The sequence below is a fragment of the Symphodus melops genome (genome assembly GCF_947650265.1).
Source record: "Symphodus melops genome assembly, chromosome: 17".
Classification (NCBI taxonomy): Eukaryota; Metazoa; Chordata; class Actinopteri; order Labriformes; family Labridae; genus Symphodus; species Symphodus melops.
Window position 1 is genome coordinate 1615240 of NC_136707.1, and position 25227 is coordinate 1640466.

At 46.8% G+C, this 25227-nt stretch overlaps 2 protein-coding genes across 3 annotated transcripts; one reads left to right on the plus strand and one right to left on the minus strand.

The window, feature by feature from the left end:
- The first annotated feature begins 462 nt into the window (after window positions 1-462).
- On the plus strand, window positions 463-18488 carry LOC306838830 (uncharacterized protein). The gene is made up of 42 exons (XM_079367203.1): window positions 463-1083; window positions 1604-1774; window positions 3520-3676; window positions 4717-4744; window positions 5006-5105; window positions 5431-5469; window positions 5614-5706; window positions 5787-5850; window positions 5958-6056; window positions 6502-6645; window positions 6739-6834; window positions 6935-7053; window positions 7182-7334; window positions 7425-7598; window positions 7696-7869; window positions 7960-8074; window positions 8169-8356; window positions 8436-8557; window positions 9184-9253; window positions 9429-9589; window positions 9782-9890; window positions 9990-10121; window positions 10199-10405; window positions 10611-10748; window positions 10838-10961; window positions 11044-11215; window positions 11318-11530; window positions 11666-11810; window positions 11897-12103; window positions 12193-12297; window positions 13239-13391; window positions 13487-13735; window positions 13814-14026; window positions 14120-14332; window positions 14460-14621; window positions 14695-14823; window positions 15161-15249; window positions 15373-15496; window positions 15667-15875; window positions 15965-16073; window positions 16160-16332; window positions 16735-18488. The coding sequence occupies exons 1-42, from the start codon at window positions 928-930 to the stop codon at window positions 16973-16975; spliced, it is 6039 nt and encodes a 2012-aa protein (XP_079223329.1). The 5' UTR covers window positions 463-927; the 3' UTR covers window positions 16976-18488.
- LOC306838838 (nuclear distribution protein nudE homolog 1-B-like) lies at window positions 18153-24862 on the minus strand. 2 transcript variants are annotated; one of them, XM_079367216.1, is made up of 9 exons: window positions 24744-24862; window positions 23807-23968; window positions 22473-22626; window positions 21467-21615; window positions 21156-21292; window positions 20766-21032; window positions 20570-20655; window positions 19393-19535; window positions 18153-19196 (listed from the first exon to the last, which is right to left on the minus strand). In XM_079367216.1, exons 2-9 carry the CDS (start codon window positions 23890-23892, stop codon window positions 19148-19150), a joined length of 1071 nt encoding a protein of 356 aa, XP_079223342.1. In that variant the 5' UTR covers window positions 23893-23968; window positions 24744-24862; the 3' UTR covers window positions 18153-19147. The 2 variants fall into 2 exon arrangements, with proteins under 2 accessions (XP_079223342.1, XP_079223341.1); XM_079367215.1 differs by having other exon boundaries at window positions 20570-20658; window positions 24744-24860.
- Window positions 24863-25227: the final 365 nt, after the last annotated feature.

The window sequence follows — 25227 nt, forward strand, 5'->3', positions numbered from 1 at the left end:
AATGAGATGTAAAATGGGCAGACGTGAGAATATAAGAAAAAATGAAATATAAAAAAAGACAGTTAGTGATGACAGGATTAATGACAAGAACTGGTAGGTTGGCTGTTCTTTTCCGTATATCCATCACCCGATATAAACGACTAATCAAAATAAATGCATCTATAATAACTCAAATGTTTTAAATAACAAACATCGTATTCGTCCTACGTGTTCGTTTAAATCAAATGAACATCAAGTAAATACAAGGGTTAATGTAGAAGACGATGATATGCTTTATTAATCCTGCGAGGGGACATTTTGATATCATCATAACTTTTTTTCTTCTGTTGTTGAACATGTTACACACACACACACACACACACACACACACACAGGATTCTGTTGACGTGCACTAATGGAGTCAGAGTGAGAGGGCTGCACACGGTGAGCAGCCCTGAGCTGAAGCCTCAGATGATAATAATAATCACATTTTACAAAACCATGTGAAAAGCTCCGACATACCGTCGATATACGACAGTTTATAGTTGAATTCTGCAGAAAATGTGACGACAGATGTGCGATCGTTTGGGTTTGTTTTGAACAGATTTAGTCAAAAAGAAAGAAAACAAAGTTTTAGTTTGATGATGCAGATAAATATCAACATTTAAAGAGTGGATATTATCTCATGTTACAGGCTGATTAATGTAGGACACAAAGTTCTATACCTGGGTTAATTAACACTGTGTGTGGTAGATCAGTGTTTTATTTTGTTGACTGTGTGTCCGTAGGTCAGAGGTCAACCCGACTCCCATCGACCCTCCAGAGGCCGACGCAGTCACCGCTGACGATCAGTGCCACAGCTCAACACCCTCGGAGCGAGCAGAGGTCGACTCAGACGCGGACGGCGAACCTCAGGTCGATTCCACCGCTGACGGTGACATCACAAACATGGCCGAAGAAGACAACAAATACCTCTTCCTGGAAAATGACTTCCGGAACAGCGGGGTGGCGCAGGCCGACTGGGCGGCCAAGAAGATGGTGTGGATCCCGTCGGAGAGGGAGGGCTTCGAGGCGGCCAGCGTGAAGGAGGAGAAGGGTGATGAGGTAACCGCACGCCCTGATGATGTCACCGTTAACGCATGACGCTGCGGCAGCTTAGCTGACTCTTAATTTCGACCCTGCCACTGACAAGAAGCAGCTCAACTTTCTTCTGTTGTTTTTTTGTATAGCAATGAAAAGAAAGATCTATAATGTCCCATTTTTAATGCTTTAATGGACGCAAAGTTTTGTGTACCAGCCTTTGCAGCCACCCTCTAGTGGACACTTGAGGAACTGCAGTTGATTGCACTTAACGCACTGGCATCATTTTATAACCTTGACAGGTCGCACTGGTTTTCTGCATGTTATAATTTATTTTCGGTGGCTTGCATCTTACTTTTCAATCTATCAGGATTCTTTCTGTCATGTCAGTCTGAGCTGTGAATGTGCCAAGTCGCCCCATTACAGCACAGCCTGTAGAGTCTGTCACAAACTGGCACCTGCAGACACTCGACTGATGTGAACACATGAAAGTGTTTCAGGTTTTTTCAACGCGTCATGACAAAGCGCTCTTTCTCGGCTGCAGGTGCTGGTCGAGCTGTCCAACAGTCAGAAGAAGACGGTGAGCAAAGACGACATCCAGAAAATGAACCCGCCGAAATTCAGCAAGGTGGAGGACATGGCTGCTCTCACCTTCCTCAATGAAGCGTCTGTCCTGCACAACCTGAAGGAGAGATACTTCTCCAGCCTGATCTACGTGAGTGACACACACACACACACACACACACACACACACACACACACACACACACACACACACACTTTGGTGATGTCACCAACGAAGGATTTACATACAGTAGTCGAACCTGATTGGCCAGATTTTGCTCGTACCGTCGACCCATCGTCAGCGCTCTGACCTTTCTGTTTCCTTTAAACTATCAGAGGGTCCTTACTCGATTTCAAAATAAAAGCACGGTAGAATTCAAACAGCAAGCGAAGGACTCAGTTTAAGAAAAATAATAATAATTTCAAAATAAAAGCCTAACAATTTTTATTTTTAAATGTGAAACAGCTGCATTTCAAACATGCGTTAGAAAATGTGTAACTAAAACCTTTAAAGGTTTGACAGCTGGACTTACATGTATTTAAAGAAATCAGACGGGTACTTTTTCCACCAACAATAATATTTCAGGCTTGGACTCTGGATGAAAGGACGATTAAATCTAAGCACTTTGATTCCTGAATGTAAACGGGGATGAAAGCAGGAACAGTGCATGTCCTATAAAGGTCAGCAGGTAAGACACGGCGTCTTACCTCTCCTTATGAAGTTCAGGTGGAAGAGTCCTTTGCTCCGACACTTCGGGCTCTTCATCCACTCAGGGTGAGATGAAAGGATCAAACAGCTTAGGTTTTGTATTTTTTCAGTCACTCTTACAAAGTCTAATAAGGAACGAGATGTGAAATTAAAACTACTGAGTGCCATGAGGATCACAGGAGGTTAAGACCTTCAGTCCCTCCAGTCCTTATATGAGCAGACGTGTTTGAGAAGCACACCGAAAAAAAAAATCACAAGCGCTCACAGGGAGAGGACACAGAGTCCAGCATTGTACAGAAACATTCATTCACATACATATTACGAAGAACTTTTGTGATAGCTTGATTCTGCATCAGAGCGCTGTGGAGTCAAAGTTTCCTCTTGGACAATAAAGTTCATCTCCTCTTAAAAATGTGACCGCAGCAGTGTGATTGGTTGAGAGAGGCTGTGGACGAATCTGATTGGTTGATTACTTAAAGAGTTAACGCCCACAATCAGCCGATCACCAGAGCTCGGGAGGGAGTGGAGGAGACGCAGCGGGTTGATAAATGAAGGAAAATGAATGAATGAGAGCTGACTGGTGGATATTACATGAACACTTCACCTGAGCGGTTTACAGTGCTGCTAAATCTGACGACTTTCCATTTCCTCTTGGTGACTTTTTTTTTTTTTTGTGTTAAAAGCTACCAGCGATGTTTTATTTTGAGAAGTGATTTCCTATTTCAATGTAAAAAGCAAGAATCAACAGAAGAGAGTTCATTTGTAGTTCTAAATATATTTTGTTTTTACTCACTTTTTTTCTCTCCCGCTTTGTTATTTCTCTCCTACTGTACAGCGTCCATTACGATTACATATTTATTGTCAATTATGCAAATTATGCAGCTTTTAGGACAGCCAATAGCAACACTGGTGATTTATTGAACACTTGGAGGGACATGAACATAATGCACAAAAATAAAAATGTACTTCAGTGCTGACCATGACACAAAGATTAAGATTTATTATTTATATATGTATATATATACATATATATTTTTTAATCAAAATAATGACAGAAAATTACAGCAAATGTCAAATATGATGCACAATCTTGTTGTTTAGGAATTGTTTAACAGAGACTATTAAATAAACAAACATCCTGTCCATGTGGGGCTTCAGACGTGTCTGTCCTATCTGTTTCTGTGCAGACGTACTCGGGTCTGTTCTGCGTGGTGGTGAACCCCTACAAGATGCTGCCCATCTACTCGGAGAAGATCATCGAGATGTACAAAGGCAAGAAACGCCACGAGGTGCCGCCGCACATCTACTCCATCACCGACAACGCCTACAGGAACATGATGCAAGGTAAGGTCACCATGTAGCCTGTTGCTACACACGTGTGTTAGTGTGCTCACCTAAACTGACCACTTCATACACAACATTATTACTCAGACAAAAAGGTTCAACCACATTACGCAAAGATCAGGCCAAAATATTGTTTCATCTAAATCAGAGGTTCCCAAACTCCTCAGCTCGCAACCCCCCCAATGTGCCGGTTGAGGGATGTCACGTAGCATGCCACCGCCAATTTAAAGAAGTCACAGTCAAGGATCATCGAAAACATGTTCCTCTCTGAAACCAGGGTGTCCGATTTTAAAAGTATGCACAAAATATGACGGATTAAAAAAAATACAGATTTATAAAAATGTTGTGCATTTGGAAAAACAACAAGAGATGTGTGGACTTGTATTGTAACTGTGAATAAATATAAGGCACCGGCTCAGCCAATAAAATAATCAATGTTTGTTTATGTATCTTAAAAATCCTTTTGTTTTTTTAAAGTTCAGGAAAGAAGCTTTTAGAACCAAAATATTCCTTCTTAAAAACTGTGTAGAAGCCCGGTGAGGTTTAGCACACACACACACACACACACACACACACACACACAAACACACACACACACACACACACACACACACACACACCCTCTCTGTCCGTCAGTGTCTAAATATGAGGAGAATGGTGTCAGAGAAAACCGTCTGCTAAGCCTCGGAGCGTGCCGGAGAGAGATGGAGACGGCACGCTCCGGATGGTCCACTCGTGACCTCAGACCGACTCCGTACTTTCCACTCAGCCTCCGAATGGCCATACATGGAGCAGGGAGACGAGATTACAGCGATGGAGCTGTTGCATCCAGCTGCTATTTTTAGACCAGATGACTGACGGAGGCTAATCTCCATCCGAACCGGATTTCAGAACTGTTTCTCGCTCCGCTGTCCGAGTGACGCGGCGCCGCTTTGGAGTTCATGTTTGGTCTGTTCGACCGACGAGGTTAGTTCAGTCAACATGTTACATCCCTTTAAACGTCCCCCTCTCTCTCTCTCTCTCTCTCTCTCTCTCCACAGACCGTGAGGATCAGTCTATCCTCTGCACGTGAGTTAAACCTCAAGGAGCACACACACACATGCACACACACACACACACACACACACACACACATTCAAAGTTTCCACCACTTAAGAGGACGTTACATTGGCTCATTTTCATTTCCTGTAGATTAACACTAATCTGAACCTCAAACCAAGTGGAAACACAAAACCTGACTCGTTGCATTGTCGAAGAAATGACTTCCCCTAACATTAAACTGTAGCTCACGACCTCTGATGACCTCTGACCTCCGCTCTGCCCCCCTAGAGGTGAGTCTGGAGCAGGGAAGACAGAAAACACCAAGAAGGTGATCCAGTACCTGGCTGTCGTCGCCTCCTCACACAAGGGAAAGAAGGAAGCGAATCCTGTAAGTAAAAAAAAACAAAAAAACAACCCTGACCTTAACTTTCAGAAAATGTGAAAGGTTAGCATCTAACACAGGAAGTCCTGAATATGGCGCCTACACGACTATAGGTTAAAACATACTGAGCTGTGGGCGGATTATTGGAGTAAACTTAGACGACAGCAGAATCCTAAAAACAGGCTTCAAAGCTGCCGCCCGCCGAGCTGCACGTGACCCCGAGAATCTTAAGCCGTCATGCCAGCAGACAACTTTTAGGAAATACTGAAGGAAATGGGAAAGTTGAGGGTTTTTAAAAAAATTGATTTTGTGTCCCTGTTTTCATCCGCAGGCACCACAGCCGCAGCAGCAAGCAGGATCTCTGGCCTATGTAAGAAAAAAACACGTTTACACAATAAGTAGGAAAAAGTCTGTGGATATTATGATGCATTTCCTACTTTAAGATATATATATTTTTTTATGCATAGAATAATCGACACACTGTTTAGTTGTCTAACCTTGTAATGACCTGCAGGGGGAGCTAGAGAAGCAGCTGCTGCAGGCGAATCCCATCCTGGAGGCGTTTGGAAACGCCAAAACCATCAAGAACGACAACTCCTCTCGATTTGTACGTTTCCAGCCGACGCTTCAGAAACGTTTGGACGCTGAAGTCAGTCCAAGTGTTTAACCGTGTTTTTGTCTCCGCAGGGAAAGTTCATCAAGCTCAACTTTGACGTGACCGGCTTCATCGTCGGAGCGAATATTGACACCTGTATCCTTTTCTTCACTCAGCTGTGATCATATGATTAGCTGCTAAGCTTGAAATGTGAAGTGACGCCAGGCGTGGTTATCTTCTTAACCCCGTCCTGACTCACTCAGACCTCCTGGAGAAGTCTCGCTGTATTCGTCAGGGCAACACGGAGAGAGCCTTCCACATCTTCTACTACATGGTGGCCGGCGCCAAAGACAAGATGAGGGGTGAGGAACGATCACACGAGGACGTAGATGTAAACACTTAACTTAAAGGAACAGTACGTGCATTTCCCCCCACCAGGGGGCTCTCAATCCAAACAACCACGCCACCACCCCGATGAAAACGACCTCCGAGTGAACCGGAGCGAAGATGAACGGGCGACGTCGACGAGCTGATGTATCCGAGTATCATTTGAGTGAAGTTTTTTTTTTTTTTTTTTTCATCACAGCAGCTTTCAGGAGCTGTAAGATGCAACATCCGGCGTTTCCATGGCAACGATAAACATAAATCCATCACGGCGGCTGATCCTTCTTCTCCTCTTTCCTAGCAACAGCACTTTGAGTGCTTGGAGTTTTTTTTTTGTAACACAGATCATGTGCTCATCTGTGTGTGTATGTGTGTGTGTCTGTGTGTGTGTGTGTGTGTGTGTGTGTGTGTGTGTGTGCGCAGAGGATCTCCTGCTGGAGGACTTCAGCAGCTATCGCTTCCTGGTGGCCGGTCACGTGGAGATCCCCGGGCAGGAGGACGACGAGATGTTTTTGGAGACTCTGGAGGCGATGGAGATCATGGGCTTCACCGAGGAGGAGAGAATAGGTACGGACCTGATCTGTCCATCTGGAGTATTGTTTCCTTCTCACGATGTGTGTAATGTCCCATTACCTTCCTCTTCCTCGTCCTCGTCTGCAGGGATGATGAAGGTGGTGTCCACTGTGCTGCAGCTCGGCAACATCAAGTTTGAGAAGGAGAGGAACAACGAGCAGGCGACCATGCCGGACAACACCGGTGACCATTTTCTCAAAACACCACCGACAGAAGAGCAGCCTGTGTGTGAACCCTCTCTGACCTTTTCTTCTTCTTCTTCTTCTTCATCTGTTAACCGCAGCTGCGCAGAAGGTGTGTCACCTGCAAGGCATCAACGTCACGGACTTCACCCGCGCCATCCTCACCCCGCGGATCAAAGTGGGACGGGAGGTGGTGCAGAAAGCGCAGACCAAGCAGCAGGTGAGGAAAAGCATCGATGAGGTCATGCATTGGTTGATGTTTCGGTTTTATCTCTTAACTCCATCCTCCTCCTCCTCCTCCTCCCCCTCCTCCTCCTCCTCCTCCTCCTCCTCCTCCTCCTCCTGCAGGCTGATTTTGCGATCGAGGCTCTGGCGAAGGCCATGTACGAGCGCCTGTTCCGTTGGATCCTTGCCCGAGTCAACAAGACGCTGGACAAGAGTAAGAGGCAGTCGTCCTCCTTCCTCGGCATCCTGGACATCGCCGGCTTTGAGATTTTCGAGGTGATTTCTCCTCCAATGAGTGTTTTTTTTTATTCTCTCACCGTACGGATGGTGTATCACTAATCACTGCAAAACGATTCCCCGCTCCAGGACAACTCCTTCGAGCAGCTCTGCATCAACTACACCAACGAGCGCCTGCAGCAGCTCTTCAACCACACCATGTTCATCCTGGAGCAGGAGGAGTACAAGAGGGAGGGCATCCAGTGGAGCTTCATCGACTTCGGCCTGGACCTGCAGCCCTGCATCGAGCTCATCGAGAGGCCGGTCAGCAGGAGCCGCAGCCACAAACACGAACTCTTAAACGTGATGTTGTGTGGTGTTCTGTGTTTGTTTGTAAAGCGAGCGCCTGTGTCTCCTTCAGAACAACCCTCCTGGCATCCTGGCCCTGCTGGACGAGGAGTGCTGGTTCCCCAAAGCCACCGACGTGTCCTTCGTGGAGAAGCTGCTGAACACTCACACCGGTCACGTTAAATTCTCCAAACCCAAACAACACAAAGACAAGCTCATGTTCAGCGTCCTGCACTACGCAGGGAAGGTGAGCGCTCACGTCTGGGCACGTGAACTCGCTTTGGTTGGTTGGAGATTTCTTTTACGTGTCTGACGTGACTTGGTTCTTCATTTCCAGGTGGATTACAACGCAGCGAGCTGGCTGACTAAAAACATGGATCCTCTGAACGACAACGTGACCGCGCTGCTCAACAACTCCTCCAGCAACTTCATCCAGGACCTGTGGAAAGACGGTCAGTCCTCCAGGACGAGGCGGCGTGTGCTCATTTCATCATGCATTCTATTCTTTATTCTCAAGCGTGTGTTCCACGTTTCTCTCCGTGTCAGCGGACCGCGTGGTGGGCCTGGAGACCATTACGAAAATGTCGGAGAGTTCGGCGCCGACCAAATCCAAGAAAGGAATGTTCCGCACGGTGGGGCAGCTGTATAAAGAGTCTCTGGGCAAACTGATGACCACTCTGCACAACACGCAGCCCAACTTTGTGCGCTGCATCATCCCGAACCACGAGAAGAGGGTGGGTGGTCTGAATGTGCACGTCTGCTCTAACAACATCTGGATCTGATCGATGCTAAGTTTGTGCTCCTGTGCTGCAGTCGGGGAAGATGGACGCCAACCTGGTTCTGGAGCAGCTCAGGTGTAACGGCGTGCTGGAGGGAATTCGAATCTGCAGACAAGGATTCCCCAACCGAATAGTGTTTCAGGAGTTTAGACAGAGGTAAAGCAACCCGCTGCAAGGCCTTTTTTTTATTTGATCAATTTATGCTCCGAGAGCTTCATCGACTCAGTTTAAGAAGTTTACTCAAAGTGCAAATCTTGCACGCGTTTGGAGAAACCAGAGAGGAGTTTGGTCGTGATAGAATCAATAAATCTAAGTATCTGTTTGAATATGATGCATCATGCATCACTTTTATGAGCGAAGGGGAAATGCAGCTTAACCAATTAAACTCCTGTTTTAGTCTTCAAATGAAACAGAGTGCTGTAGTTCACATTTGTAACCACTAGGAGGCAGCATAAACAACATACAAAGTTCATGTTTAAATCCATGAAATCGTTTTCCTCCGAATGTTTTTATTTCAAACTCAACAGTTTATTAATTTTAGAGTAAAAGTTTTTGAGACAAATGTGAGACGATGTTTTCACTCTGAATTTAACCTTTGACCTCATGTCATCACTACTTTACTTTCCTGCATTATTGGCATTTAAATCAGACTGTGAATTTAAAAGAGCCGTGTTTTTCTTCATCTCTTGATTTTATTGGATTTCTTTGTCGTGTCGTTGTTGAAGATCGTCAGCTGTGTGATCCTGAACTTCCCGTTTTTCCATGATTGTTTTTGTTTGTAGATACGAGATTCTGGCCGCCAACGCCATCCCGAAGGGCTTCATGGACGGGAAGCAGGCGTGCTCTCTGATGGTGAGCTGCAGGGAACGTCTTTGTGACCTCGATCAGATCTGATGCTTTCAGAGTGTTCAGAGGAAGATCCAGTGTGACACGGCTCGCCGCACTTTAGGAAAACTTTCATGAAAATGTTAAAATTCGACTTTTCTTTCCCCCTCCTTAAAGCACGCTTTCGTTTCCTCTCCTGCAGGTGAAGCACCTTGATCTGGACACCAACCTGTATCGTATCGGTCAGAGTAAGATGTTCTTTAGGACCGGAGTTCTGGCTCAGCTGGAGGAGGAGAGAGACATCAAACTCACCGTCGTCATCATCGCTTTCCAGGCTCAAGCTCGAGGCTTCCTCGCCCGAAAGTACGACAAAAACTCTCACGTTTATTTCTGTTTCGCTTTGCAAAAGTGACGAGAGCGTGTGGGATCACATGCAGGGTCGACAGCCTTGTTGCCATTAATGAAACTGATCAGAAGGTTACACACACATGATCTCACATCTGCTCTGTGTGTGTGTGTGTGTGTGTGTGTGTGTGTGTGCGTGTCTTCTTTCAGAGCTTTCAGTAAACGACAGCAGCAGCTGACCGCCATGAAGGTCATCCAGAGGAACTGTGCATGTTACCTCAAACTCAAGAACTGGCAGTGGTGGAGGCTCTTCACTAAGGTTACACACACACACACATTTACAATCTGAGTGTTTGTGTATTGTGCATTGGAAGCGTTGGTTCTAATCCCATGTGTGATGTGACTCTGTGCGGTCCAGGTGAAGCCCCTGCTGCAGGTCACCAGACAAGAAGAAGAAATGGGACAGAAAGACGAGGAGCTGAAAACGGCGAAGGAGGTGGCAGCAAAGACTGAAGCCGAGCTGAAGGACATCTCCCAGAAACACACCCAGGTGAGGAATCACTTTTAATCCCATCTTTTCATCAATCTGAAGGAAAAAGAAACAACAACTGAAGTCCGTGTCTGCAGCTGATGGAGGAGCGAGTGCAGCTGGAGGCGAAGCTTCATGCGGAGACGGAGATGTACGCCGAGGCCGAGGAGATGAGGGTGAGGCTGGAGGCCAAGAAGCAGGAGCTGGAGGAGGTGCTGCACGAGATGGAGTCGAGGCTGGAGGAGGAGGAGGATCGCAGCAACGCCCTGCAGCAGGAGAGGAAGGACATGGAGCAGCAGCTAACGGTGGACACACTCCCTTCTTTATCGTTTTTTTTTTCAATATTAGTGCAAGTAAACCTTAATTTAGGGATTTACTTGTTTAAAAGTGATTCTGAGTGTGAGACCTGTTTATCACCAAGCATGACGGATGGATCAGAGACAGGCCGAGATTTGTTCGTTTTCAGCATCTTCTCCAGCTTAAACCACATGTCATGTTTTTTTTCTGCAGCTCATGGAGGCTCACATAGCCGAGGAGGAGGACGCCAAGCAGAAGCTGCAGCTGGAGAAAGTTGCCGTGGAGGGAAAAGTGAAGAAACTGGAGGAGGACGTGTTGGTGATGGAGGACCAGAATAACAAACTGCAGAAGGTAAAAAAAAGAAAAAGAAAAGCAGCGCGTGCTAACTGGGTGCTAATATCAGTGTGTAACTTTAATTCTCTGGTTTCTGTTGTTTGCAGGAGCGACAGCTGCTGGAGGAGAGGATGGCCGATATCAGCTCGAACCTGACGGAGGAGGAAGAGAAATCCAAGAATCTGACCAAACTCAAAGCGAAACACGAGTCCATGATCTCTGATCTGGAGGGTCGGTCCACTTTCTCCTTTATCATCCAGCCACTTCGATGTATCTCAGTGAAAGTGTTGACCTCCCCCTGTGGTGTTTACAGTGCGTATGAAGAAGGAGGAGAAGGGACGTCAGGACATGGAGAAAGCCAAGAGGAAGGTGGAGGCGGAGCTTGCCGACCTCCAGGAGCAGCACGCCGACCTGCAGGGCCAGCTCGCCGACCTCCAAGCCAAGCTGGCTGCGAAGGAGGAGGAGCTGCAAGCCACGCAGAGCCGGTAGAAGAGATCCTCCTTCTGTAGAGTGCTTTAGTGGTAGTTTAGTTTTCCTTGGATCCACCCTGCTAATGGGACTTTTTTTTTTACGTCATGTGTCTGCAGCTTGGACGAGGAGAGCAGTCAGCGTGGGGCAGCGGTGAAGCGGGTTCGGGAGCTGGAGGTTACGATCTCAGAGCTGCAGGAGGACCTGGAGGCAGAGAGAGCGGCGAGGGCCAAGGTGGAGGCGGCTCGACGGGACCTGGGAGAGGAGCTGAACGCTCTACGCACCGAGCTGGAGGACAGTCTGGACACCACGGCCGCCCAGCAAGAGCTACGGTCTGTAAATCAAACGCATACGACACCTCTGATTGGTCGTTAGCGTTAGCGTTAGCAGCTTGAGGTATCATCTGCGTAGAGGCGGATTCTTTTAGTTACTTTGTCGGTTGTGTTTTGTGTTTGTTTTGATGGCAGGGCAAAGCGTGAGCAGGAGGTCGCCTCGCTGAAGAAAGCCATGGAGGATGAGGGGCGGAGCCACGAGGCCCAGATTCAGGACTTGAGACAAAAACACAGCCAGGCGGTGGAGGAGCTGAACGAGCAGCTGGAGCAGGCCAAAAGGGTAAAAAAAAAAAAAAAAAACCAGCGTCGACTCGTGCTCTTTAATTCGATGAATAAAAGATTTACAGTATTCATCACTTCATCCAGGTGAGAGCTGGTCTGGAGAAAGCGAAGCAGGCTCTGGAGAAGGAGTCCGCAGATTTGGGCGCCGACCTGAGATCCCTCGCCAGCGCCAAACAGGATGTGGAGCACAAGAAGAAGAAGGTGGAGGGTCAGCTCAACGAACTGCACTCCCGCTTCCAGGAGAGCGAGCGGCAGAGGACGGAGCTGGGGGAGAAAGTCTCCAAGATGACTGTGGGTCACGGGAAGAGGGCGGTTACGTTATTCTGAACCGAGTGCGAGAACAATCTAGAAAACCGACTTTTTTTTCCGTCTTTGTGCAGATGGAGCTGGAGAGCATGACGAGCGTGCTGAATGAGGCGGAGGGAAAGAACGTCAAGCTGAGTAAAGACGTATCCACTCTGAGCTCTCAGCTCCAGGACACACAGGTGAGGGACACGTCTCGTAAAGAGAGACAATCCGCACGTTTACAGATAACGGTGACGTCCAGTAATGGTTATCGACGGATGAGGAGGCGGAGCCTGAAGGAGAGGATGTGTAAGGACAGAAAATTGTAACATAAGACGAGTGCTTTTGCAGAAATGCCACAATCCCAGGTTTGTCAACACATCCATAAACAAATGCATCTAGACTTTCAGGTCTTAAAGTAAAAGCATCCAGCTGCATGAGGTGAGAAACACTAGAGTTTCAAAGTAAAAGCATCCAGCTGTATGAGGTGAGAAACGTTAGAGTTTCAAAGTAAAAGCATCCAGCTGCATGAGGTGAGAAACGTTAGAGTTTCAAAGTAAAAGCATCCAGCTGCATGAGGTGAGAAACATTAGAGTTTCAAAGTAAAAGCATCCAGCTGCATGAGGTGAGAAACCTTAGAGTTTCAAAGTAAAAGCATCCAGCTGCATGAGGTGAGAAACATTAGAGTTTCAAAGTAAAAGCATCCAGCTGCATGAGGTGAGAAACCTTAGAGTTTCAAAGTAAAAGCATCCAGCTGCATGAGGTGAGAAACGTTAGAGTTTCAAAGTAAAAGCATCCAGCTGCATGAGGTAAGAAACGTTAGAGTTTCAAAGTAAAAGCATCCAGCTGCATGAGGTGAGAAACGTTAGTTTCAAAGTAAAAGCCTCCAGCTGCATGAGGTGAGAAACGTTAGAGTTTCAAAGTAAAAGCATCCAATAAATGCATGCCCTTTTATACTGATTTTCTCAGTTAAAGGTTATCTTTGAGAGACGACGTGGTTGACCTGGTTTCTAAAAGCTGTGATTGAAAAAAAAAAGTATTTTACTGAATCTGGATCGTTTCAGAGAACAAGCACACACACGAGTGTACGAACTTTTAAGCTTCTTCAGTCGGGATCAAAGTCCGTCTTCTGCTCCTCCAGGAGCTGCTGTCAGAGGAGACCCGCCAGAAGCTGAACGTGCAGGGACGTCTGCGTCAGATGGAGGACGACAGGAACAGCCTGATGGAGCAGCTGGAAGAGGAGACGGAGGCCAAGCGGGGGGTGGAGAGGCAGGTCTCCAGCCTCAACATGCAGGTGAAGAACTTCACAAAGTCAGACGTGCTAAAAAGAAAGCTACAGGGAAAAAAAAAAAACGTTTTCAAGAACTCTACCTGAACATCTCCTCTCAGGTCTCTGACTACAAGAAGAAGCTGGAGGAGATGTCCGGCTCGGTGGAGATGCTGGAGGAGGGGAAGAAGCGTCTGCAGAGGGACCTGGAGGCGGCGAACAGCGAGTACGAGGAGAAGGCCTCCGCCTACGACAAGCTGGACAAGAGCCGCAGCCGCATGCAGCAGGAGCTGGAGGACGTCCTCATGGACCTGGACAGCCAGCGGCAGCTCGTCTCCAACCTGGAGAAGAAGCAGAAGAAGTTTGATCAGGTGAGCGCCACTCTCACATCTCACATGATTTCCCCTCACGCTCTCTTCATTTAACATCTCTCCTCCTGTGTGATCCAGATGTTGGCAGAAGAGCGCGCCGTGTCCAGTAAGTGTGCAGATGAGCGTGATCGAGCAGAGGCGGAGGCGAGGGAGAAGGAGACGCGGGTGTTGGCTCTGGCCAGAGCTCTGGATGAGAGTCAAGATGCTCTGGAGGAGGCGGAGAAGAGCATGAAGATGCTGAAAGCCGAGATGGAAGACCTGATCAGCTCCAAGGACGACGTGGGACGGAGTGTAAGAGGAAACGTCTGATGCGGAGAAGAAATCCAGGATCCGCTCCAGGTTCACGTGAATTCTAATCCGACTTTCCGTCCTTCCCTCCGTCAGGTGCACGACTTGGAGAAGGCAAAGCGAGGCCTGGAGGCCATCGTGGAGGAGATGAGAACTCAGATGGAGGAGCTGGAGGACGAGCTGCAGGTCGCCGAGGACGCCAAGCTGCGTCTGGAGGTCAACACTCAGGCGCTGAGAGCCCAGCACGAGAGGGAGCTGCACGCCCGCGACGAGATGGGAGAGGAGAAGAGGAAGCAGCTGATCAAACAGGTGCAGTAAAACTGCTTCTGTGCTCCTCACAGGACCGTGAGCGGTTTTGAAGCATTTTGTGGGTAGAATTGCTAATAATTGTGCAGATCAATAAGGTGTTCTAAAGTTCCCCTGCTGTCTCGGTCAGGTGCGTGAGCTGGAGTCGGAGCTGGAGGAGGAGAGGAAGCAGCGAGGTCAAGCGTCAGGCAGCAAGAAGAAGCTGGAGGGGGAGCTGAAGGACATGGAGGACCAGCTGGAGGCCACCAACAGGGGGCGGGACGAGGCCATCAAGCAGCTCCGCAAGATCCAGGTGAGCACAAACATGCGTGACAGAAACACAAGATGAATCTGAATCCCTTTACGACCTTCACTGCTCCTCACAGGGCCAGGTGAAGGACTTCCAGAGGGATCTGGAGGACTCACGTGCAGCCCACAAGGAGGTCCAGACCTCCGCCAGGGAGGCCGAGCGCAAATCCAAAGCGCTGGAGGCGGACATCGTCCAGCTGCATGAGGTGAGAAACCTTAGTTTCAAAGTAAAAGCATCCAGCTGCATGAGGTGAGAAACCTTAGAGTTTCAAAGTAAAAGCATCCAGCTGCATGAGGTGAGAAACATTAGAGTTTCAAAGTAAAAGCATCCAGCTGCATGAGGTGAGAAACATTAGAGTTTCAAAGTAAAACATCCAGCTGCATGAGGTGAGAAACCTTAGAGTTTCAAAGTAAAAGCATCCAGCTGCATGAGGTGAGAAACATTAGAGTTTCAAAGTAAAAGCGTGTCTTTTTGCATTTTGACGTCGACTCTCATGAACAACCTTTGACCTTTTGAGCTTTGCTGCATTTTTGTCCGTCCAGATGTTGGCGGCAGCGGAGCGAGCTCGTAAGCAGGCGGAGACAGAGAGAGACGAGCTGGCTGAAGAAATGGCCAATAATACTTCTGGAAAGTGAGTGTCAGGCATGATTAACATTTACATGTCATGTAATAATGGATAAAATGAGAGTTACACGTTAGGCTGGGTAGATTTGATTATTGAGTTTTATTTATTTATTTCCTCTCTTCTGTTCAGGTCGATGTTTTCCGATGAGAAGCGTCGTCTGGACGCTAAGATCAGCCAGCTGGAGGAGGAGCTGGAGGAGGAGCAGACCAACCTGGAGAGCGTGAACGACCGGCTGAGGAAGAGCCAGCAGCTGGTAGGTTCAGGATGGACCAGGGACAGAGGGTCTTTAATTCACCTCAGAGGGTTTAAACAAGGACTCGCAGTAAAGAGGGTCCAGAATTCAACAGTGAAGTCTCGAGTGGAAAGTTCCTGCAGTGCAAACACGGCTTTGTTTACACACTTTATGATCACGTCTCGGCGCAGGTGGAGCAGCTGGGCGCAGAGCTGACGGCAGAGAGATCCGCCTCTCAGAGCAAGGAGGGATCCCGGCAGCAGCTGGAGAGACAAAACCGGGACCTGAAAGCCAAACTGCAGGAGATGGAGGGACAGGGCCGCTCGAAGCTCAAATCCTCCATCGCCGCCCTGGAGGCCAAGCTGAGAGAGGCGGAGGAGCAGCTGGAGATCGAGAGCAGGTAAGTGTGCATGCTGCTGGTAAGGATCCAAATAAACAGGGAGAAGATGCAGGAAAGTGTGAATGACTTTTTGCAATGATGTTGCACAGAGAGCGTCAGGCGAACGGCAAGAATCTCCGTCAGAAGGAGAAGAAACTGAAGGATTTAAGCATCCAGGTGGAGGATGAGAGGAAGCAGGCGCAGCAGTACAAAGACCAGGTAACAACAAGAACATTCACACAGCACCTGAAGTCACACACACACACGTCTGTTTTTTTTTAAATGATGGCTTTGTTCCGCGGCAGGCCGAGAAGAGCAACGTGCGGGTGAAGCAGCTGAAGCACCAGCTGGAGGAGGCGGAGGAGGAGGCGCAGCGCATGGCCGCCGCTCGGAGGAAACTGCAGAGGGAGCTGGAGGAGGCGAGCGAGTCCAACGACGGCATGAGCAGGGAGATAAGTTCCCTCAAGAGCAAACTGAGGTAACGAGGGGGGGGGGGGGCAGAGGAAGTTGAATCCCGGGGCGGGAAAAGAAGACGTTTGACTTTAGCATCAACTGTGACGCCATTAGATGATTTGTGATTTTACATGTCCTCTTCCTCCTTTCATGTCCTGCTTCACACCTTTTCCTCAGACACTAATCTGCAAACTGTCCTCAAAGCATTCTGGGGAAAAAGCCTCCTCTTCCTCTGAGCTTTTTTTTTTTTTTTTCTTTAACTTTCATTTCTTCATCGCTGGCCTTTAAACGCATCGTTTTTAGCAGCTTCATCTAAATAAATCGAACGCTCGCTCTGCTCCCTGTTCTTCCTCTGTCCTGCGCCTCCTTCTGACCCTCCTCTTCCTCCTCTCTTCCTCTTCCTTCCTGGTGTGCCGGGTGTTCCCAGGCGTGGCAGCAGCAGCGGCGGCGGCGGGGATTCTGCATTCAGCAGCCCCAGCCCCCGGAGCAGCGGCAGCGGTGGCGGCGGCAGCCTGAGGAGTCTGAGCCTGGGAGGGAGCATCAGCAGGAGGAGCACCATCAAGGAGAACTCGGTGGAGCTGCAGGAGGAGGAGCCGCGCTCGCCGTCTCCTCGAGGCTGCAGCCCCCCTCTGGAGAACCAGGTGGAGGACTACATCCCCGACGAGTAGCGCAAAGATGAAACCTCAGCTGTGTCCAGGGGGCGGAGCCTTTTCCTGAATGCTTTTAATTTCAATTTTAAAGTTGTTTTTTTTTCACATGGCGGGGTATTTTAGACTAAAACTGATATTAAAACAAAAGTTTGTGCCTTAAAGCAAAAATGGAAACAAGCAGGCGATAAAAAGCTGAGAAAAGAAAACCGCTCAGACGATCAGTTTGATGTTTATAAATCACAGAACTCAACAACCTCCCTCCAAAACATCCGTAAACAAACCATTCAGACCGTACATGTAGCGTTTATTTATTTCCAACATTACTGAAACCCTGAAAAACATCGGGAGTAAAAAGATGTTATGAACACAGAGTTATTAAGGAGTAATAATCAGTTTACAAAAAAAGTCAACTCCATAAAATACCCAGCATGCAACATTTGATTTGTAGTGTCGACTCGTCTTGTAAAGTGATTTAGAAGACAGGAAGTCGACTTGCTGTGAGGTTAACATGAGGTATAATTTATGATTATTTATTAGACTTACATTTATTTATCTTGCAGGTAGTTTAACATCTTTGTTGTTGTAGTTTAGCATCCTTACAGCGCTCACATCAAACAGCTGGAGATCTTTGGCAGATTCACAGTCCTTAAAAATCATTTATCAGCAACTCAGTGCAACAACACTAAATCAAACATTGAGACACCCAGCAATGAAGTCCAAACTTTACCGTCTGTCAAAAGGGCGGGAAATGTTCTCAGTCTCTGCTCACATCAGAGAAACAGAGATATAAAATCAATTAGTAAAAACTGAGCGAGAACATTTTTAACGTCTTATTTTGGCGGGACATCAAAGAGTCTGAACAAAGCTGAAACCTTTTTAATTCGATCTCTCGACCCTGAGAGGAACCGACTGACACTATTCTGACCCTCTTCTCATTTCTCAGTCAGCCGGGTGCACCGAGTATTTAACAGAATTACCAATTTGTTTTTTGGAAACTGAATGTAAACGTGTATTAGTTACCCAGCTGTTGTGTGTTGGATGTCCAGATGACACGGTGTGATGTAAAGCTCACAGAAACACGATCACATATCATGACAGTGAGCCTGCTGAGTGAAGCGAGTGCCTTGAAATAAAAGAGATTGAATCCTCCCAACGTGTCCTCTCTCACTTCCTCCTCAAACAACCAAACCAAGTCTTTTTTATTCATTTACAGTTTTATTACTTTTCCAGACACACAAGGTAAACAAAGAGAAAAAAAAGTGTTACACCTCGAGTGTGAGCACGCACGTCTTCCTTTAGAGTCACAGAAGGCAAAACGAACGTTCTCGTCTCCCGTCTGTTAAACTCGCCCTGAGCAGAGAATGACCACCTACGTTAGCGACCCTACAGGTACAGTTTTATTTTTTTACAGAAACACACGACAAGTCCTTCCGTTACATTCTTCAACTTTTTAACATAAAACACGAGAAGCCTTCACTGAAGTTTTAAATCTCATGAACAGAGGACGGTTCCTATTTCTCTCCTGCAAAAACCCCCCAAAAAACCCCAGAAGAGTAAAAGCTGCGTTTCCACCACTGTGAATATTCAAATCTGAAGCCTGAGTGACGTCAGCAGGGGGCGCTGCAGGCTCATCGTCAGCTGAAAAAACTCAACAATCAGACATATTTTGTTTGGGTTTTTTGTAGCAGGCTGTAAACAGAAGAGCAGGAAAGCCAGCGAGCAGCAGAACTCATGACGCTGCTCGCACAGCAGAACGGATGAAGACGGAGAAGTTTTAAAAAGCTGGATACGGTTGGAAAGGGGAGAGGATTTCTACGTTTCCCCGTCTGTATTTCTCCCTCTCTCGTGCCGTTAAGAAATCAACACATGAAGTCTTTTCCTTCATGCTCTGTGTTCTGTCAATAAAATGTGCTTTAAATTCAGTCTTAACCACCGTTAGAGAAACCACACACAAAAACATCAAACCAATCAGGCGCGGCGGGGACAAACAGCACAAGTCCAGAAGGTTAGTTCAAGCTAAGTGCGAGTGCTGAAACAAGTTCTGGGTTTTTTCCGTCCCCGGAGTCTTCTCAGGAACGTTTCCCATCAGTGTCATCACTGTCCGTTTGATGTGCAAACACACCGTACCGTCACACGCCGAGGAGATCACGCGAGCGTCGAGGATTCAGGACGGTTTCTTCTTCTTCTTCTTCACAGCAGCAGTTTGGATCCCGCTCCGAAGTCTAAGCGCTTGGCCAGCCTTTAGAAACACAAAGAAGACACTCAGAGGGCTCGCGTGCATCTGCTGCTCCGGATTCAAATCAATCAGTCCACATGCGTGTGCTCGAAAAGAAAACGTCAAACATAGTTACAAACAGACGTGTGCGGAACAGTCCGGAAGAACATTTCTTTCCATGAAAACATGTTCATCCAGCAGAGCAGCAGCGAGCGCTCACCCCTTGTTGTACAGGCCGTTTGTGGGATGCGTCTCTGTCAAGCTGTTCTGGCCCGACGGCGCCCCCTGTCCACCAGCGTGTCCTCTGTTCGCCGTCTGCTCGTTGACGTAATCCCGACACGACGCCAGCTTCGACTCCAAGTTCTACGAGAAAACAGTCAAAAGGAATTTATTGGGTTTTCTCTGCCAGCATGGATGAGTCCGCGCGTGTTTCTTATGATCTCAAACTTCTAGAAATATGAAGAAATGTCCGTCTGAATCTTCATTTTGAGACCATCGGAGAATCAATGCAGGTTAAAAAAAAAAAAAAAAAGAAGCTTTTATTTTGAAATGTGTCGACAAACACTGATTTTTATTAGTTCTCTGCATCCTGCTGTGTTATGAACATGAACACTGCTTTTTCATCGGAGCGCCACGGTTCTCCTGATGTTAGGACGGAGAGGTTGACTCGCGTTCGGACCGTCAGCTCGACTACAGCAACTTTAAAAGATAGGTCATTGGAGCTGAATTATGGATCCTCGTTAAAGCATTTAAAGGTGGACTGATCCGTAGAAATCAGCCCAGATTTTGGATTTTAAGTCGAGTATAAACCGTAACATCTGAACAGCTTGGAAATGGCCTGAAATAAAACTTAAATCATCGTGCACACAGAAGAAAGAAACCGTGAAAGGAAGAAAGAGCAGTTCATACTAACATGCATCAAGTGCAAAATAAACCCAGACGCTCCCGAGCACAGGAAGCAGAGCGAAGCCCCCTGCAGCCTCTCATGATGCGAGTCAGCAGCTGATGAAACCGCACAAGGTCAAATCATCAGACAGTACTGGGTGTAGCGCTGGTCTTCCACCCGGCAACACTTCAAGACATTTAAAGGTGAGACAAATGTCCAACGTGGGAATAACGTCCTGAGCGTGCTGCCTTCCTGTGACCTCCATCAGTGTGAGCCGTTTGAAGGCGTTACAGTAAACGAGCGCGTTTTACATCAAAGCAGCTCTTTAGTCTCGTCTTATGCAAACTGTGTCCTTCAAAGACGGGACCATCAACAGCCAATGGGAGCGTTCAAAGCCAGCGACAAACAGGAAGCTGCAAACTACCAAACACGCTGAACAAGCTAAACCCCTGAGCTGCTGACAAACCGTCTTCAGACGTGAGAGGGAGAAAGACGTCTTAGCGGTACTTACTCCGACTTTTCTCAGCAGCTCGCTGACGATGTTCAGAGCCGAGATCCTCGCTGACGTGGTGAGAGGCGTCCCTAAGAGGCCTTCGCCTGCTGAAGAAAAGAACGATAATCAGCTGTCAGTGCAAAGAGCCTCAAGTGTCAACATGGAACACCAGCAGCACGTCCTCTCTCTCTCTCTCTCTCTCTCATGCACTGACCTCTGCTGATGGAGGGCGGCGGCGTGGAGAAGGCGCCTGCAGGTCTGGATGGCGTTGCGAGGGTGCCGGCTGCGGGGACGGGCTGGTTAGAGGTGGACGACACAGTTTTGTCCTCGGTTCTTTTGTCTGGAGGGGTGAGTGGGGGGGTGGGCAAACCGGCCGTGGAAGACGAGGAGGAGGAGGGTGAAGGCTCTTTGAGAGCAGCGCCGGTGAGAGACGGCTTTCTGTCCTGTACCTGCTGCTGCACAGCCAGCTCCTGCCTCAGGTCTGACACACACACACACACACACACACACACACACACACACACACACACACACACACACTTACTTCAGCACAGTATTTACACTGGGTCATGTCCAGAGATCATGTGACAGCACAAAGTCGTACCTCTGGCCTCGTCCTTCAGCCTCTGCACCGACTCCAGGAGGTTCTCCTTCTCGTCCAGCTCGCTCTCCAGGAAGGCGTTCCTCTCAATCACCTGGTTCATCCTCTGCTCAAAGTCTTCCAGGGACATGATGGTCGCCCTGACACACACACACACACAAAGAAAAGGTTGTTAGTACGATACCTCGCTCTTTTGGTTTTCTGCCCCTGCTTTCTCTCTGGGGTTTCATTTCTCGACAGTATTTTAGGGAACACAAAAGGTATGTGGAAACAAAAACAACTCTTCAAGCTGGTTTTTTATTACGAGGTCTGACCTCTTGGTTCTCTCCAGGTCGTCGTTGGCCTGCTCCAGCTCTCTGATGTATTTGTGAAGCTGGTCTCTGACGGCCGTGGTCTCAGCGAGGTCTCCCTCCAGCGTGGAGATCTGCCTGTAGGCCTCCGAGTGCTGCGTCTCGTACTTCTCCTGCACGAGGAGCAAAAAAAGGCAGCACAGTCAGGAGGAGGCAGGAACACAGAGCGGGGCTCAAATCTTTATAGATCACAAACATGCTCCAGTTTTTAAACTGGTGGTTGAGCAACTGTGACATTACCCCTTTGCTCCCAATGAATCAGAGAATTATTTCTGATCCCAACACATTTAGAAAAGGAGGCAAAGGAATGGCAACACAAATGGGACAGTTCTTATGGTAGAACTGCCATCCCCTCCAGATACAGGCAGTCATCAGCTGCCTCTCTGTGCCGTGAATCAATCCTCTGTGAGAGTGAGAGTGTGTGTGTGTGTGTGTGTGTGTGTGTGTGTGTGTGTGTGTGTGTGTGTGTGTGTGTGTGTGTGTCAGGGAAGAAGGATTCAGCACAGCCTGCATGAACCATAAAATGCTGCCGTTATCAGCTGCTGCGTATGGAAAGCCCCAGTCAAATGCCGATTATTCAGAAGGTTGAGTGATATCTAAAATAAGCGCGTAACCCCGATGCAGCCGCTCCACGCCGCTGGGTCCGCCCATAAAAAACATCCAGAGGCCGTAGCTGCTGTTTCAGATGCTTGTCGAAGCCTCCAGGCTGGATCAGGAGGACGCATTACACAACGCTGACATCTATGTCGGAGCAGTGGGACAAAGCAGCCTCACACAACAGTGAGCAGTGTTTTGATTTCCTTCGTGGTGTTCCTCTTGAAGGACCTGAGGGGAACGTTTCAAGCCTATCACAACCTATTTTCTGCAAATTACCTGCAATGTTTTGGAGTTATTTGTCAAAGTGGAGGATGCATGATGTTTAAAAAAAAATCTTCCTCTGTATTGAAACAACGATTAAAGTCCGCTGTACCTTGTAGCTTTCCAGCTCCATGCGGAGGCGGTTGTTCGCAGCAATGAGCTCACGGTTTCTAGTCTCACACTGTTTCAGCTCCGTCTCCAGCTCCACCTCGTAGTCCCGACTCATCTGCTGAAACTCCTGCAGCTCCTCCTGGGCTTCCTCTGCACTGTGTACACACACACACACACACACACGCACACGCACACGCACGCAGAATATAAATCCAATGTTTTCATCTGTGGATGCAATCTCTGCAGAACGTTTGATTTATTAGTTTGGATTTTCTGTAATCACTCCAACATTTGGAGGAAAACAATAACATGCTGCGTCAGATTGTTCTCAGCCATGTCCGAACATTTCCCAGCAAACCAGAGGAAGCTCCGGATCGTTTGAATTAAACACTAAAGTCTAAACATCACAAAACGTGTTTGTTCGGAAAACACATGGAGGGTCACATTATTTATCCTGCAGGAGTGTCGACAGTCTCTTATTACTGTCAACACAACTGCAGGGCAGAAAAAAAAAACCTTTTGAATTATTTTCATTCAGACACAATTAATAAAAATCCCCGAAAGATATTTTGCAGTTGGCACAAGACTTTACCTTATTCGAGCAAAACATCAAATCACATAACAGGAATAATTAAAAAAAACAATCATCTTTCAGATCTCCTAAGGCCCTAAAAAAATATTTTGAATCAATTTGCTACAAAGATGGTTCAATTTCCTGAACTCTTTTTTTTTTTTTACCGATTTCATCTTCGGCTTAAATTTCAAAACAACAAACCTTTTCATGATTTTTTTTTTTTTTGCTTAGCCCTAGTTTAGGTTTTTTTCTGCAAGGACAGCAACTTGTGATGGCATTTTTTAAATCCTCTAAAAATTAACCTGGGCATGCATTTTTTTTTTTTTTTTTTACCATTTAGTCAACTACTTTTTTTTTTTTACGAACAACGCTTCCTCGTAATAGGACTCTAAACTCAGCAAGTCTTGTGTAAACATTTCCTCCGAATTTCCAACACTCATTATCGAGATTCGATTTTCCAGTTTTTAAAACGACACATGAATCAAGGCAGGAGAGGAAGTTTATAAAAACAATACCACACACTTCCACAAGTAGATGTCCATTATGAAGATGAGCTGAAAGAAGCCCAAATTCCTGGATTATGCAATGAGGGGAAACAAAAGATTATCACTGCTGATAAACTAACCAAGACATGTTTGCTTATTTGGTTGCAACCCTGTCTGAATGTATGTGCAAAGTTACACCAGATGAGAAATAAGCAGATGCAGGAGGCAGTGACAATTATCATTATCATTATTATTCTTGTTAACTGTGGGACACACCTCTGTTGGTGTCTGGCACCCTGTTCCCTCCAGTACTCCAGCTCTTCTTCCAGGGACCCAAACTCTGGAGGCTCTGGATCCCCCATCTCAAGCCTGGAAAAGCTCAGGTGTCAGGTGAAGAGCTGATGGGTTTTTTTTTCCTGTGACAGCTTAACACTGAATCTGTGTGATTCAAACAATACAGGACAATTTAGGCAGAATTCCATCCAGAAGTAGGACAATTTACGTTTGTCTTATCTTTATCTCAAACTAAATCCCACAGTGATTCATTAGGACTTCAAAGCTAATTCGGCATAGGAGGGAAACTTCCCACACCACAGGTTTAAGGTTTATCTCCGTTTTTAAACATTTGGTCGTGACTCCAAACCATGATGTGATCGATGTGCTTCGGGAGCAATTATAGACATTTCGTCCCAAATATACTTTAAAATAACATTCCCACAGATTCCGAATGTATGCCGAATTAACCAATGTGTTGTATGTGTAGTGTATATATACTTAAATTACTCAAAATCAATTAATTTTAACTCAAGAAAGCTCAATAATAAAAAAAAATTGCCGAAATTCAACGGAGTTTGGTCGTAGCCAGCTGACCGTAAAAAAGGGAACTCACAAAAGATAAGATTATTTCTTTCTTAAATGTGGTTTACAATCCAGTAACGCCTGCTTTTATAAGTCTCATAGCGACAAAAAGTATTTAAAATAAAGAATAAGAGAGTTAAAAGGAGCAAATAAGTTAGCTGCTTTAGCTAACGGAGTTTAGCGTTAACCATTTAAATCCCAGCTGAGATAAACATTGCAACGGTAATTTATCGGTCAACGGTTGGCTCCCTTCGACGCCGGCTCGTTCACTTCGTCGTTGACTCCACTTTGCTCAGAAGTATAAAATATTAAATACAAAGTAAACCCGATTTAAGAAATGTTAAAGTAGACTTACCCGGAGTTCACAACCAACAAAGTTGAGACTGTCTTGGAAAGAAGTCGAACAATACACGCTGCCATTCATATTGTCCTGGGCCATTGACCAATCACAAGTTAGATGACAGCCTCGTTGCCTTTTGTTATTTGTCAATCGAATCCTAATGGGCGGGATCAGACTCTCTGTCCAATCAGAGCAGAGAAGCGATTCTTAACAGGGGGGAATCTGCCTGCAGCCTAGACCGGTGACCCCTCTATTATTAAGACTCTGGTCTAGACGTTTTGATGGATTAGCAGGGGAGGGTGTTGACTCGAGGGCGTCTTTAAATGAAGCTGTGTGGCCTATTTGTGAGATGACCTTAGATCAATCAAATCTCAATCAAAATGGTTCAGTTCAATGGTTGATCAATTCTTTTCTTTTTCTTTTACCGTTTTAATAGGAAAGTGTTTTTCTTTTTTGTTTCGTTTTCGTGCATGAAAATGGACATAAATTAGGTTAAAAG